The sequence below is a fragment of the Zonotrichia albicollis genome, chromosome 17, assembly GCF_047830755.1.
Source record: "Zonotrichia albicollis isolate bZonAlb1 chromosome 17, bZonAlb1.hap1, whole genome shotgun sequence".
Classification (NCBI taxonomy): Eukaryota; Metazoa; Chordata; class Aves; order Passeriformes; family Passerellidae; genus Zonotrichia; species Zonotrichia albicollis.
This window is the reverse complement of record NC_133835.1, coordinates 3,867,035-3,882,190: the sequence shown is the minus strand read 5'-3', so window position 1 is coordinate 3,882,190 and position 15,156 is coordinate 3,867,035. Positions and strand designations below refer to the sequence as shown.

The 15,156-nt window shown below is 43.7% G+C and overlaps 1 protein-coding gene across 1 annotated transcript in view; it reads right to left on the bottom strand.

Moving 5' to 3' along the window:
* TRPC4AP (transient receptor potential cation channel subfamily C member 4 associated protein) overlaps positions 1-15,156 on the bottom strand; it is a 36,438-nt gene that overhangs the window by 2,045 nt on the left and 19,237 nt on the right. The window contains exons 8-18 of the mRNA XM_074553815.1: positions 14,156-14,344; positions 12,929-13,071; positions 8,802-8,933; positions 8,070-8,128; positions 6,004-6,105; positions 4,618-4,701; positions 4,231-4,321; positions 3,586-3,726; positions 2,337-2,445; positions 1,181-1,293; positions 757-963 (exon numbers count right to left, since the gene is read on the bottom strand). Of these exons, the coding sequence (XP_074409916.1) occupies positions 757-963; positions 1,181-1,293; positions 2,337-2,445; positions 3,586-3,726; positions 4,231-4,321; positions 4,618-4,701; positions 6,004-6,105; positions 8,070-8,128; positions 8,802-8,933; positions 12,929-13,071; positions 14,156-14,344 (1,370 nt within the window). The remainder of the gene's footprint in view (positions 1-756; positions 964-1,180; positions 1,294-2,336; positions 2,446-3,585; positions 3,727-4,230; positions 4,322-4,617; positions 4,702-6,003; positions 6,106-8,069; positions 8,129-8,801; positions 8,934-12,928; positions 13,072-14,155; positions 14,345-15,156) is intronic.

Sequence of the window (15,156 nt, the reverse complement as noted above, 5' to 3'; positions counted from 1 at the left end):
TCCCCACTCTGCCCTCCCTCCCTGGGTGTTGAACAACTACACCCTCTACACTCTCCAGATGAAGATAAGGACTCCCAGTGCTTGTGGCAGCTGCTAAAAGCAGCACAGGGTGACCCCAGCCTGCCTGGACCAGTACACCTATAATCCAAACTTGCCCTCTGCTGTCCAGTCCAAACACAAACTGGGACGCTGTGGTGCCGCAGGTAAGCCAGTGCTGAAGGAGCTCCTGAGAGCACAAAACCCAACACACTCCCTGCTCACACCCCTCCTGCATTATTCCTTCAAAGCCAAAAGGCCACCCCAGCAGCCCAACGGCAGACCATGTGTCACCCACATAACTGGATAGTTGGTTATTCCTACCCACCAGTGACCCAGGACAAGTCAGCTCTGGCACAGAAACCTGCAGGATGCTCCCTTGGCTTCCAGCAGCTACATCAGATTTTCTTCCTGCACTGTTTGCAACACCAGGAAGAGGGAACAGTCTGGCTAAGGTGCTAACTAACTACTCTGGGAACTGCATTCTGTCCTGCCTCCTCCTCCCTCTCAGCACTGGCTCAGGTCTCACTGCTGTGTGCCACAGCCACCTCAGGCTCTGTTTCTGGGGAAGCCCAGCACCTGCCTTGTGGAAGCTTGGCTGAGATGTGAAAAGCACCACAGAGCTACACTGGGAACTTCCTCCCTTCTTTCCCTTCCCAAGCTCCCATTTCTGCCAGGGGACTGGCAGACAGGTGTTGCCATGCTAAGAGGGTCACATACATTTTCTAAGCAGGTGCTGTCTTTGTCCTTGTTGAGGTAATGCTGCTGCCAGAACCGCAGGAGGCTGTGGAAGTTGTTCAGGATGAAGCCAGGGTATTTCTCTGTGTATTCCATCTGTTGCAAGGTGCGCAGATAAAAAGGGAGCTTTTCTTTCCTTCGGGCCAGCATTAGGATAACTAAACTTGTGTTCAAACAACTGACATTTTCCTGGAAGTAAAAATGACACAGCAAAAAAATGTAAATGCCAAGACAGCTGTTGTATACATGTTCCTATAAAACAAGCCTGTGGAAAGCCCACAGTGGAAGTGTTCTTGCACACAAGGCAAGGAAAAAGGGACAAGGGTGTCCTCCAGGGACAGGAGGCTCAGCCCTGCTCACCACTGCAGTCCCAGAAAGGCAAGTGCAGGATCTGGCAGCTCTTTACCTGTGTAAGTGTCTGTACATGGATGATGTTGATGAGACGGAAGAGGAAGGACATTCTCATGGACATCTGGGACATGTAGGACAGGAGGCGGCACTCGGACAGGACCTCTGCCACTGCAGCAAGAGCAGAAACACAACCACCAGGTGTTACAGTGTCACAGACACAGTTCATGAAAAATCCTTTCATTAGGGCTTTTTCTCCTGAGAAGCTGAGAGGCCTCAGAGGAAAAGAAAAACAATGATTATCTGCTGCTGTGGAATGCAACAGGTGCATCTGTGATTGGTCTCATGTGGTTGTTTTTAATTAACGGCCAATCCCAGTCCAGCTGTCTCAGATACTCTGGTCTATCACAAGATTTTATTATCATTTCCATTCCTTTCTATTCCTTGCTAGCCTTCTGATGAAATCCTTTCTTCTATTCTTTTAGTATAGTTTTAATATATCATTTTCTTTTAGTATAATATATATAATAAAATAATAAATCAGCCTTTTGAAACATGGAGTCAAGATTCTCATCTCTTCCCTCATCCTGGGACCCCTGTGAACACCACCACATTACAGCAGCTCCTTTGAGCCAGGTCTGATGAGCTCTTGGAGGTCTAGAACAAACCCAAGATAGCTCAGTTACTTTTGGAGGCATAAAAATCAGCAGGATGGCTTCTGTTGCAGTGTTGGAAACAAAAAGGTTTAATAAAAGGCAAAATAACAAACAAGAGAAAAATCAAGCTAGGTGCAGGAGGTCTTTCCTCCTGGTAAAACTCCTCACAAAAGCCATTAGTTTCTTTGTTCTCTTCTTTTTCTAGTAAATTACCTACGTGGGACTTTTTGGCTTCTGTCCAATTAGCTACCCTTAAGTTTGAGGTGAAGTCCCCCAGGCCTATGAGGTGGCTTTTTCACCAAATCAAGGAGATAATTTCTGGGCTTCTTTCCTTTTTGAGGGGACAAAGGAGAGTTCTGTCACTCCATCAACAGGAGGCACACTCCTGTATCCAGGCACTGGAGGCTCAGACACATTGATCCAACCATCAGGGCAGTAAGAACGGGTGCTCAAACTTTCCATGTGGCATTTCCTTGTCTAAGCCCTAAAGTGTCAAAGGCCAGATTTACATTAACCATGATCAGCACTGAAGAGCCCCAGTCCCACCCCACTGCTCACCTTTAGCATCAGACTGATTCTCAAAGCGGTCCAGGGACAGCGTGATGCAGCGAACCAGCATGTTTGAGTCCACCAGAGAGCTGTTGATCTGATTTAAAAAGATCTGGAACTGAACAGAGACACCTTTTAGTGTTGAATTTCAAAGATTTAAGTCTATTTATACTCAGGGTCATTACCTTTTTGGTATCTCGAACAAGGTAAGAGCAGACACTGCTCCCAGCCCTGCCTTACCCTGCCCAAGCCAACACTGGCACTGAGGGCTGACAAAAGGATCACTTAAAAACACCATGGAATAGATAAATGCCATCCTGGCACCCCTAAAATCACTTCTGAAGCTATGTCACTCCATTGAAAGTGAGATTTCATACACTAATTGTTTTGAAAGAGGGGGAATTCCTGCAGCTCCATGTTTTCCTACACTGATTTTGTACAAACAGTGCTATGGAGGAATACAGTGAGGGAGTCACACACAATGAGAGCTAAACCCAGTCAGAGATCAATACACAGGAAGCACAGAGGAAATATAAAGACATTCTCTAGAATGTCTGAGTTCATTTACTAGAGAAGAACCTCCAAAATAAATGCAGCTCTTTAAAATACATTTATACATCCCTTCTCCAAAGCCTACCAGACCTAACAGCAATGAGAGAAAAATTACAGCAACAAAAAAACAGTGTAAGGCCATTCAGAACCTACCCACCAGCTGATGTTAAATGTCCAAAGTGCACAAGAGCATGAAACCACTTTGTACAGAGCTGCCCACTGATGTGCAGCTCAATTTTACAGCTAATTACAAAAGCCATGGCTTCTTAAAGTGGCTCTAAATTCAAATAACATCAAATATCTATGTCTGTTTGCAGTACCAAGTATTTTAAGCCTTATTCATGAAAGAATTCCCACTGCAAGCTCCAGTGAAAGATTTTTTGGAGCTGTCTCAATGTCCACAACTATTACTTAACCACAAATCTGGCAACTGCACAGGAAATGTTCTGCTACCCTTGAGCCTGACCTCAGGCCTGCCTGATCATGAACAGGGCAATGTTTGCTGACCAGCTCAGCACTCAGTGTCTCAGGACAGCTGGAGCACTGCTGGAAACACTGAGAGGCTTTGGCAACTCAGCCCTTTATGTTGATTGTGCCCCAAGCTCTGAAACCACACCAAACGCAAATGAATGTGAGTTTTAGTGCTATGTTTGCTTACAAAAGGGTGTAATCTGAGCCAAAGGGGACAGATCTTACAAATATTTACCTTCTCATCTGTGTTGATGTATTTGTTGAACCTCTTGAATGCATCAATATTGAATTTCATCAGCTCTCCCAGAAGGTCAAAGTAACTCTGAAGCACATCCCGTGACTTGCACTCACTATCAACAATGCAGTAGAGAATATGCTGGCAGGGGAGGAAAACATGTTATTGCCAGAGCTTGGTCCAAGCCAGCAGCACAACACAGACTGTGATTTAATCAGTATTTACAGCATTTATCTGCAAGTTTTTGGGTGACTGAATGCCACAAAACCAACTAAAGATGATAATTCAGATGAGTCTTTTGTTAAAATGAGTTCCCAGTGATGTAGGTTATACAAATGGCCACATCTGGCTGCCACAAGCAGAATTACAGGTATTTTTTAAGTGTTCCCAGCATTTGTCACAGTTACACAGGAATAAGGGACAGTTTTTAATTTATTATTGTTGCATCTATTGTGATTTATCCAGTGAACTGTGATCCTGATTTCTCTCCCTGACTGTTTATTCCTCCACTACTGCAAGGGAGCATTTCCTGCTGAGTTTTAAACCCAGCATAATATTTAACACTCCATTTTTATCCACTTTTGGTTCACTGCAGATAAATCCTTCTTGATTGCTATGGAGGATGCCTGACATGAATTTCCCTACCTCCAGGAGCCCTCTCTTGAGGAGGAACATCTGGTCTGCATAGGAGGTGGTGCCTCGTAGAAAACTTTCAACTGCCCTTGCTTGCCAGAACCTGAGAAAGAGAAGAAAGGAGGTGTTGGTTTTAGGGCAAGGGAAGTACTGGATTGCAACTGCAATTTAAATCCAGTTTCCTGATCTGGAATCACTGGAATTTCAATCCACTCTGAAGTGGAGGCAGATCTGTTGATCCTGCAGAAAATCACTGGTTGTGATTTCTTCCCACCTGCACAACAAAGCCAGACCTTTCCACAGTTTATTCTCCAACATTCCCAGCTGCTCTAAGCTGGACAAAACCAAAGCTACATCCCAGGGGTCTCAAACCCCTCCCCAGAGGCACAGTGAACCCACCTGAAGGAGGATTCTGCTGGCTCCTTCTTCATGACCTGCAGCAGTCTGGTCAGCAAACCTCTCTTCCCATCACAGACAAGGCTCCTGCAGCAGGTGGGAAATGACAGCTGAGTGGGAGGGCTGGGCAAGCACTGAGCACTGAATCCAATCACTGCTCCACAGCTTTTCATGATCAAAATCTCAGTATTGAAGGACACAGTACAAATATTGTGCTAGTTCTACCAGCACAGGAGTTCTCCTCACTGCCCTTGGTAAGTATCTGCAATACCTGCAACATGACTTCCAAATAAGTCCAAAAGAAAAACTTTCTCTCCAAATTTTAATTATTTCAGAAATACCAATTCACACCTTGTGTGAATCAAGAAAGGAAAATACTACATTCAAGCTTAGGAATGAAAGAAATTCCTTTTTTTCCCCCCTCATAAAATGTAAAGGAAAGTCTAAATTCCATTTAGGAGGCAGAGTATGGAAAGCTGTGTGCTACATTAGGCTGTACAACTGCAATTTTACTTGTATTAAACAGCACCTTCAATGGAGCATTCACCTGCAATAAATTCATTCACAAGTAATGCCCTGATCTCATGTATCAAGAAAAGCAACATGAAAACTAAATGCTAGGGGTGAAAAAAAAAAAAACTTCTTCCCAATTAGACACAGTATTATGATAATAACTGTAATCTAGAAATCCTCTTAGAGATTCCCTTTTGGAGTGAGGTAAATCTGCTCTGTGCAGACCAAGTCCCTGCTGATACCCTGGGAGTACTCTGACAAAATAAATTCTGCAAACAACCTTCCATCTGCTGAGCTTTATACACCAGAATCATGTATTAAAGAGATTATTAGATCAAAACAGTCCATCTAACAGATACTCAAATGCAACAGAAGAGATTCTCTAAGTGGTTTAACATGTTAATCTAATTTAGCTTGTTCTGGTTATTAGCTGCTGTTAAAATATTCTCAGCAGACACTTGGATGTGTTCATGCAGCCTGGAAATGGACATTTCTGTGTGCACACACTGCTCCTGAATGCCAGAACTAAGATGTAACAGCAATTAAATTATTTGAGGGATGATTTGAGTTTATTTTCCAGGTCTGTCTGCAATGCCCAACATGAGGACAGCCAGACAAGCAGATCCAGGACATCACAGTGAAATCTGAGCCATGAACTCAAACCCCCTTTTTATTAGGGGTTTTAAAGTTGCTTTTGTTTTTGGAACACCTTATTCTGAGCACAAGCCCACCTGAGATTTGCTAATGACCATCAACATCCCACAAGCCTGGAAACCTCCCACTGAAAAGACAGAGGTCAAACAGAGCAGCTGATGTCAAACTTACCCTGGAAGTGCTTCCCAAACTCTGAAATTGTGACCCTGAGCCCCCCCTCACCTGTCAGTGTTGACCACTGCATCCACTTCAGGGATGTTGGCTTTGTGGGAGATCGCACTCAGCTCATTCAGCTCCTGGCTGTTCAGAAGGAGATATTTGTTCCTAAAGCGAGACAGGGGGGGAGGAGGGGAGAAAAGCAGGATGAATTCAAGAGGCAAAAATGCAATTTCATGAAAAGCAGAGGCACAGGACTACAAGGGCAAGCTGCTTTATCCTGGCTGCTCTTCACAGCATTCCTGCTCTGCTCCCTGCACCAGGCCAGCCAGGAAAATCTCCTCCAAAATTCACCAAATGCCACTTCCAACACTGCCCAGCTTTCAGATGATGGTTCTTTGCTGACTTTTGGGATTTTTTGGTTTGTAAATATTTTCTTTTGGACAATGCTAATTTTATAAATCTAAGCAACATTTTGCTGAATTTCAGACCAAAATTAGTATGAAATAGCAAACTCTTTCACAATTTCCTGAAGTTCTTCTCCACCCTATACTGACTGCTCTTTTTAAGTAATAAATCTCTTTCTAAGTAAGAAAGCAGAAACTGCAAAAAAGGACTCAATCATCCTGGTATTTTGTTATCTGAACAAACTTTACCCTGGAAATATTTAAAAACATCATGAAAAGTAAAGATCCAAATAAAAATAGATAAAAAACCCAGGAATGTACATATATTCTTTATCAAATACTGAACTTTTCATAATGAAAATAAATTATTTTGTCTGTAAAGAATAAATCTGCCAGAGCAGAAATGTAGTCCAGGGGCCCCCTTTGCCCACAGTGTGCTCCCTGAGAGTCTTTCTGCTTTCCAAGTGTTCAAAATCAGACAGCAAAGATTCTTTTTAGGAAAGCTCAGGGGGCAGAGGATGCAGTGATGAGTGTGAGGCTCCCTCTTGTTTCTAACATTCTCCTCAGGTTCGTGCTCACTGAAGTTCTTGTGTAAAGCTGCCTTTGATGTGGACTGAACAGTTTCTGCAATGAGAAGAGAGCCCCTTTCTCCCTGCAATAAACAGCTCTGCAAGTCTGGTTTGGACACAATTTCACTGCATGAACACCAGCACACAAGCACTTTGCTCTCATCTTGTCCTCAGTTAACTCAGCTTATCTGTGATTTCATAGAAAGTTCATGTAATTATTTAAAGCCCCAACAGATTCCACACATTCCACTTGCTCCAATGCTACAGCTGGGAGCTGTTTGCTGCTCAAACAAACCTGAGATCTCTGTAGCAGCCATTTAAGTAGTAACATCACCTGTAGAGATTTTACTGGAATACCTGGAGTGATTCCCAGGCAAACAATGTCTTGCATGAAGGATTTACAACAGTCAGCATTCCCTCCCTCCCTATGTCCAGCAGCTCTGCATTCTCAAAGCTAATATCCCACAATCAAAAAGGCTGATGTTTGAAATCTATCCAACAGGACTAAAATCCTGCAGAAAAAAATCAGCCTGGCTGTAGGAATGAGCAGCACCTCAAGTACAACATGGCTCTAACACAGGAGTTTGTAAAGAAGGGACACCATCTTTCAGGACTGATGGAATGCAGGATGCAATTCTACAAGTCTCAAACACCTCTGTACCAGCAGCACAGCATTAAATATTAAATATTAAATAACCCCAAGCAAACTGCACCACCCCTCCAATTATTCCAGCACACCCAAGTTTTCCAAAGGATTTATTCTGAAGGCAAACAGGAGATTTCTTTGTATTTCCCTGGCTCACTGTCAGCTCTCAGTAAAAGGCAAAAAAGAAGAAAGCTGCCTCCTTATTCCTTCAGCCAGAAAGTGTTAACTCATCCTGTACATGTTGCAGCTCATCTCAACACAAGACAAAATGAGCTGGGTTTAAGCCACAGATTATGTGTTTAATATGGTTAAACCCCTATTCAGACACATTCAGACATGCCCACCACAGAGCAAATTCTTAGGCTGTTACAGCAAGAGCTGAAAGGAACACAAAGTTTAGGGACAACACAACATTCCCTTCACATGGAGCCTGCCCTGTGCCCAGGACACCTGGAACCACAACCAGGCAAACAGCACCAAGCCACAACCACCACAGCTTCTCATACTCACTCATGGTGGTCACTGAAGCTCTGAAGAAGCCTCAAGAATTGTATCTTTAAAGTAATGTCCTAAAAAGAGACAAGAAAAGAGAAAAAAACAGCATTTCTTTAGTATTTTTGGCTGTCATTAGTTATCAAGCAGGCATGAAACAGCTGAATGGAAAATCTTTCCAAATCAACCCCCTTTGGACAGCAGAGCAAGTGACTTGCACAAATGGAGAGGCTGCACTTCCCAAAATAGAAGTGGAGATTGTCTCCAAGTCTATGCACATAACAGGTAATAAATTCCTTCTCACTGCAAAGGCAAAAAAGCTTAGAATTGTACTGATCATATTCAGAATGTCTAGGTTTGGAAAGAAAAAAAAAACTGTAGAGTCCAACACAACTCCCTAAACCTGACTGTGGCATAATTTGTACTCTGCACCCCTCCTAGGTATCTTTTCTTTGAATTTTGGTTGTCTTCTACCTCTGGCCTCCAGGGTCCAGAAATTTACTCCTTTCTGAGCTCTCAAAATGAACATGTTTTCCTTCCAATGAACAAACAAACCAGGAGAGAGGGGAGAGGCTAAACTGGCCCTGCTGCATTGCTAGCATGAGCCAAGGATAAACTTCAATGAAATCAATAATCCCCCAAAATCTGAGTGACACAGCATCTCACTGATGATACAAACACCCAGATGCTCAGCACAGCTCCTCAGAACTGTGTGCCAGGATGAAAACCCAGAACTGCAGAGTTGCTCACCGGGCTGCAATCACAGTTCTGGTTGTGTCCATGCAGAACCAGGGCTGAGGCCGAGTGCTTCCTCCAGATGAGTTTGTCAAACAGGTTATTGAGGCCAGGAATGAGTCTGAACTCTGCTATCATCTTATGAACCTGGGGAACAAGAGAGGTACAAACATGTCTGCTCCAGCCTAAACACAGATTTAATGCAGTCTGCAAACAGATGGGCACAGTGATGTCATCCTCTGACAAAAGGATGTGAATTCTTGTCTCCAACAGCAAATGTTTGTGTTAACCACAGTGCAGCAGTTTCCATTTGTGGATGTGGATAGAAAACATCCACATTGGATAGAAAACAGGTTTAAACCAAGCATCTATTTTGGGATAAAGCTCTTCACCAGCACTTCAGTTAACCACTGTGTCTCTGGAAGCAGCTTTGGGCATCAGGACATCACATCCAGCACACTGAAAATGCATTTTACACCAAACAGCTGAGCTGGGGATATTCTGCAGCCACTCAATCCCCTGAGTGTCCTTTCCCTTTGCAGACACACAGCTGCTGCTCAGGCAGGCCTCTGAGGGAAAAAAACCCCATCAAAATTGGTTTTGTTCATCAAAACACCTGAGCAGAGTCCAGCAGTAACACAACCACACCACACTGCTCCTTCAGGTTAAAGAGAAGCTGAACTTTAGAGAAAAAAAAGTCAAATTGCTCATTTATCAGTCTGCCTGGTACATATCTTTAATTCATATTTAAAAAGCTAATAATTTTGGTGTGAACAGCTGGTTAATAACTGCAGTCCAAGCTGGGATATTTTTTGATGTAAGGACTTTAGAAGATGAGGAGTAAGGGAAAGTGGGATTCTTATTAGATGTAGGCCTAGTACAACCATTATTCCTTGTGATATGGTTTCAAATGAAAACCACATGACTGGAATGTACAACATTCTGCAAAAAAATAAGCAGCCAAGTAATGGACAGGTTCCTTAAAACTAACAAACAAAATCACTTAAAAACACCCCAGCTTGTCTCAAGATCCAGAACTGTAAGCAGCATCATTTAACGCAGATCAATCTTTGTTTTATTTACTCAAACACCTAAATGAATAAAAATATCTGAAGCTGATGCTGTTTTACAGGTTTTAGCTCTAGTTTGCAGCACAGCTGATGGCTTTTTGCACTCCTCTTGGCTGTCCCACCTTGATGGAAATCATAAATTAATGCTGGACACCACAAATACACACCTGAGGAGCATCCAGCTCCTTCCCACCCACAGACTGCTGAGCTTGGAGTCCTCTGGTGCTCCATTATTTTGAGACACTCTTGGACAGGAATCTCTGAGAACAAAGTGCTCCCTGTAGTGGCCCTGTCCCTCCATGGCACAGGCACAGCAGGAGGGAGCCAAGAAGGAGCCTGAGCTGCCTGCAAGAGCCTCAGCCCTCACTGAAGGAGCAGCTCTCTACACTCAGTGTTAACTCCTCAATCTGCTCCTCTCCAAATGACTCACTCAGATTTCAAATCGGTGCAGTTCAGTTTGCTCTGAATGCTCACCTGACCAAGCTCCTCAGTCACATCTCTGCCTCTGCACCACTCCCTCCCAGAGCTCAAACTCATTACAATTACTCTGCCTGAGGATGCCAAGACAATCCCTGCTCTATATTCAACTTTCAAGCTACTTTGGCTTTTTCCTGCTGCCATCCACCTTCACAGGAACTGCTCTTTTCTTTCTCAACACTAAAACTGTCTCTGCTAAGCTGAGTTTCTGTGTGTGCAGTGTGGCTCCCTACAGCAGGAGCAAGGAAATCATCTGATGGCTCTTCAACACAACACAGACATGCAGGACAGCCTAAAAAATACATTAGGAGAGTAATTTAGGGTGTGATCATAATGAGAAGGCAGCAAAGGCCCAGATCTCAGAGAAACACCTCTTATTCCCAAGGTGAGGTCATCCCCAACATGGCAACAGGAGGAGCCAAGTCACTGCTACCAGAGTTATCAATTTATGCAAATTAGCCAGCAATTAAGTTTAAATCAAGCATTCAGAGATTCATTTGGGGACAGGCTGAGTTTGGGAGGCTGCACCTTGCCAGACCATTATGTCAATTATTACAGCAGACTGAAGCAGGTTTGTGTTGCCCTTAATAAATTCTATCAAAAATGAACCCAATCTAAAACCAGCAAGTTCTCTGGCTGCCCAGACTGGTACCACAAATCCTGTGCTTTTATTCCTTCCAAGAAAAGAGACCAAAAAGCAGCTGAGATGCTTGTCTGAGGGTGCTGCTGCACACTCTGTGCCTGCATTCCAGAGCTTCCCATGGAGAACAGCTCAGCTCCAGTGCCTGGCTCTCAGGAAGGGCAGGGGATTCACACAAATTCACACAAAAAGATCTGCCACACAAATCTTATGCAGATTGAGGAATGAAGGATGTAGCATGTGTTTTAAAGGCAGAGGATTTCACAAATCAAAACAAAACAAACACAAAACAAAGGACAACCTCTCCCCAACCAACTCCCCCAAAAACAAACAAACAAAAAACAAACCAAAACCCTAAAACAAACAAATAAAAAACCCTGACTCTGGATAAGAAGTGTTTGGGAATGCAGTAACTCAAATCTTCAAGATTTGAATTCAACTCCAGTCCAGAATCAGTCCTGGGAAGAAGTGAACTGCAGGCCACCTTTATCCTTGCTTTCCCCATCTGCAGGGGGGCAGAAATAGCAGATGAAGGATAAGAGTTGTGTTCCCAGGAAATTAAAACATAAATTCCTCTTCAAAGCTAGCTGCTTCAGCAGCAGATTTTTTTGCCTTGTCACATTTGACAGGAACACACCACAAGTGACCTAGGGGGAGAAAGAATCCAGCACATTCAGCTGCAGCAGGATGAGTGCAGGCTGCAAGCAGTTTCTGCAGAATCTATAAACCTGCATTCTTTTGGGGAGCTCAGGCAGGGATGAATTGGATGAATTATCTGCCTTGATACAATGGAAAAGAAAAAGTCCTTCTAAAGGATCCATGTTCTGCTAGTTTCAGTTATGTTTTGGGCTTTGTTTACATTTTATTTCATGCCTAACAGGAACAGCACTTCTAAAAGAATGACAACATGATTAGGAGTTGTTTATGGTTTCTGCAAGAATTACTGGTTCCCTCTGCTTCCTCTTATGCAGAATCTGCTGCTTTTAATGCCAAGTGTCTGCTGAGAGTCACAAAATGCCAGGATGGCTTGGGATGGAAGGGATGTTAAAGCCCTGCCATGGGCAGGGACACTTTCCACCAGACCAGGCTGCTCCAAGCCCCAGCCTTGAGCACTTCCAGGGATGGGGATCCTCAAGCTCTGCTGCAGGTTTGGAGGGAACAGGTGAGTTATGTTTGGGACCTGTATTCAGATTAAGAGATTCAGGAGATTGCCCTGAGGGGTGTTTGTGACTGATACCCTGGGAGGTTACTGCCACAGAACAAAATAATCCAGATAAATGTACCCACAACAGCCTCTCCTGCCTAACACAACAGCCTTTCCTGTGGCCCTCCCAGTGTCCAGGATATCTGAATGCCCCTGCTATGCCAAGCTCTGCTGAGTTGAGCAGACTGCCAATGCTGGAAACCTGTCAAAACCTCACCAAGGATTGCTTTGCTTTTCCCTTCACAACCTGCTTTTGACCTAGTTAAATCAAACCACAGCCAAGCTGCAGTGACTGGTTCTTCATAAGCCTGTGTGAGGCAGGGATTTTTTTTTTTTTTTTCATTTTAAAAGGAAGAAAGGCAAAGGAACAGATGAGTGGGATTTGCAGGCAGTGACCAGTGCAGACAGCACTGAAGTGCTGGCAGTTGAACACTTTGCCAAGTCAGGGCAATATGCTGCAAAAATCATCCAGAGTATTTCCAAATGTGAAAGCAGCCAAAGAAGGGTAAAGCCTGAAGGGGCTTCATCCAAAGTGGGCACCAGGAGGGGGGAGAACTCCTGACATCATCCAGGTACCCACACACTTGCTGCATCCTCCTGCATCCTCCTGCACCAGAGCAGGGTGTGACAGCCCTGCCCCAGCTGGGTACCTTGAGCTTTGCCCTGGCATTTCTGTGCCCATGCCCTCACTCAGGAGCACTCAGGTTTAAAGAGACACCAAGTGTGACTGTGGGCATCCACTGGGGCTCACCTGATTCCTCTGCCTGCCCATGAGCAGCACACAGAGAACATACAGCACCTCCAGCTTGTACATGATCTCGTGCATGATCTTCATGGACTGGGGCAGCTGTGTCCTTGTGGAGGTGTTGGCCAGCCCACTCTCATCTGAAGACTCTGAAAAAGATGGCAAAGATGTGAGACTGAGGCAGCTTCAACAGGAAAGGATTTGTTACAGTTGCTGCTTTTACACTGAACACTGCAGATGCAGGACACAGCTGCTGGAATTTTCTCCTTAACTAAAAATAGTAATGTACAGGAAATAACCAATTTGAATTAAATGCTAGAGAAAAAATATAGCTGAAATTTTAGAGGAGATAAAAACAGATTTTTAAATTCTATTTTCATAACAGACTAAATGGCAGCATCTCCTTAAAGTAAGTAGGCTCACCTAAATGAATTAACAGACTGCTGCACCAGGGCACGGCAGAAAGGTAATAAAAGTAGATGGGAGATTATCAGAAGCACTTACTATTAAATCTATTTTTATTTCATACCTCAGTACCAGTATTCTTAGGCCACAGTTAAATAAATTTCATAACCTTAGAGAGAATTACCCTGCTAAGAGCAGAAACAGGAGTATGAAGTATTTTGAGTTCTACCAGACATACACTGCATTTTTGCCATAAAAAGGGTGAAGAAACAAACCACACACGTGCTCCAAAGCATTTTCCTAAGGTTGCATTAACACTTCCACTGGAACTTTTTTTTTTTCCAATTAACTTCTTTAATTTAGCTGGAACTACCTTTCCTTTTTAAAGAAGGGGACACTTGTTTTGTATGAAGCATTTGAACCCAAAAACAAACAAAAAAAAAACCCAAGCATTGATCACACTATCAAAACTATGAGCCAAAGTTTTAGGGTAAAATGCTGGTGAGGCCACTTACCTCAGGAGGGTTATTTTAATCCCTCCAGAGGAGGTTAGGGCTGAGGATGCACAACCCCTCAGTGTTAGCTAGGCATGCAAAGGGCACACACTGCTGGAGGGTTTTTCCTTTAGCTAATTTTAATTCAGTGAAAAAAATCAGTGTTACATGAGAACAAAACAGCAGTCAGACCTAAATGTTGATATGTGAGTCCTCCATGGAAGGAAAGTGGAATCAGGACCAGAAGACAGCAAAAGCAACACCTGGCAAAAACCCTGAGCAAGGTTAAGACATTCATCAGCTGCTGGTGGGTGGAGGGATGCAAGGCAGGTACCTGTGCTGCTCTGCTCTGCCTCTTCATTTGCCACTCTCATCAGTGCATCCAGCACCAGGGCATTGTCCAGCCAGGTGTACCACTCCTCCAGCTCCTGCAGGAAGCTGGAAGTCCCTGTTGTTTCAGACACTTTCCTTGTGGCCAGTTTGCACAACCGCTCGATGAAGCCTGGAATATTCAGAAGTGTAGCTGAAAAAAATAAAGAGAAAGAATTTGATTACAGTGTAAGATCACCAGCACATCTACTTTAGGAATACAGAAGTATATTGTTAAAAAGATCTGAAGATGGAAGAACTCAGCATACTCTTCTGTTATGGATTAGAAAAGAGCAATAATTCAGTGCTGTTCTCCAGTTTTATCAAGGAACTGATCTGGCTGAAAACTAAGCTGGCAGAAATAAAGCAGCAGCCATGGGAAGGGGCAGCTCCACCTCACCTTTCCTCCTTCATTTTCCCTCCTGTGTTGTTGGTCTGTAGTGACTGAACTGGCTCAGGGAGGAAATCTGACAGCTTCTCAAGTAAAAAGTTCCTGAATTAGCTCCTCATGGTGCAAAATAGGTGAGAACACAGCACAGCAGCCCCAGGTGTGAGGGTTTTAACTGTGGAGCTGCACCCTCAGAAAGAGCAGTGGAAAGACAGGAGTCACTGCTCTGCAAATGTTTGGGGAGGTGCAGTTTGCCTTCAAGAACAATTTAATGACAGGACCTGTTTATTAAAGATACATGGTTAAAGCTTCACTTCCCACCTGCAGGGGCAAGGAGAAAAGGACAAAGATTTTGCCATGAACATTACATGAAAGAGCTGCATCTCTGAAAGAATAAGCTCCCTGATAAAGTTTTAAAGATAGAATATACTGTACAGCCTTTGAATCAGTCTCTGATTGTGCCCATAAAAAAAGATCAGCTAAACATTTGCTTGGCATGGGCCTATGCAAATATCTGCTTCAGAAGCCCAAAAGCTTTTCAGCACAGCAAGAGCTGAAAACAGCACATTCTACATCTG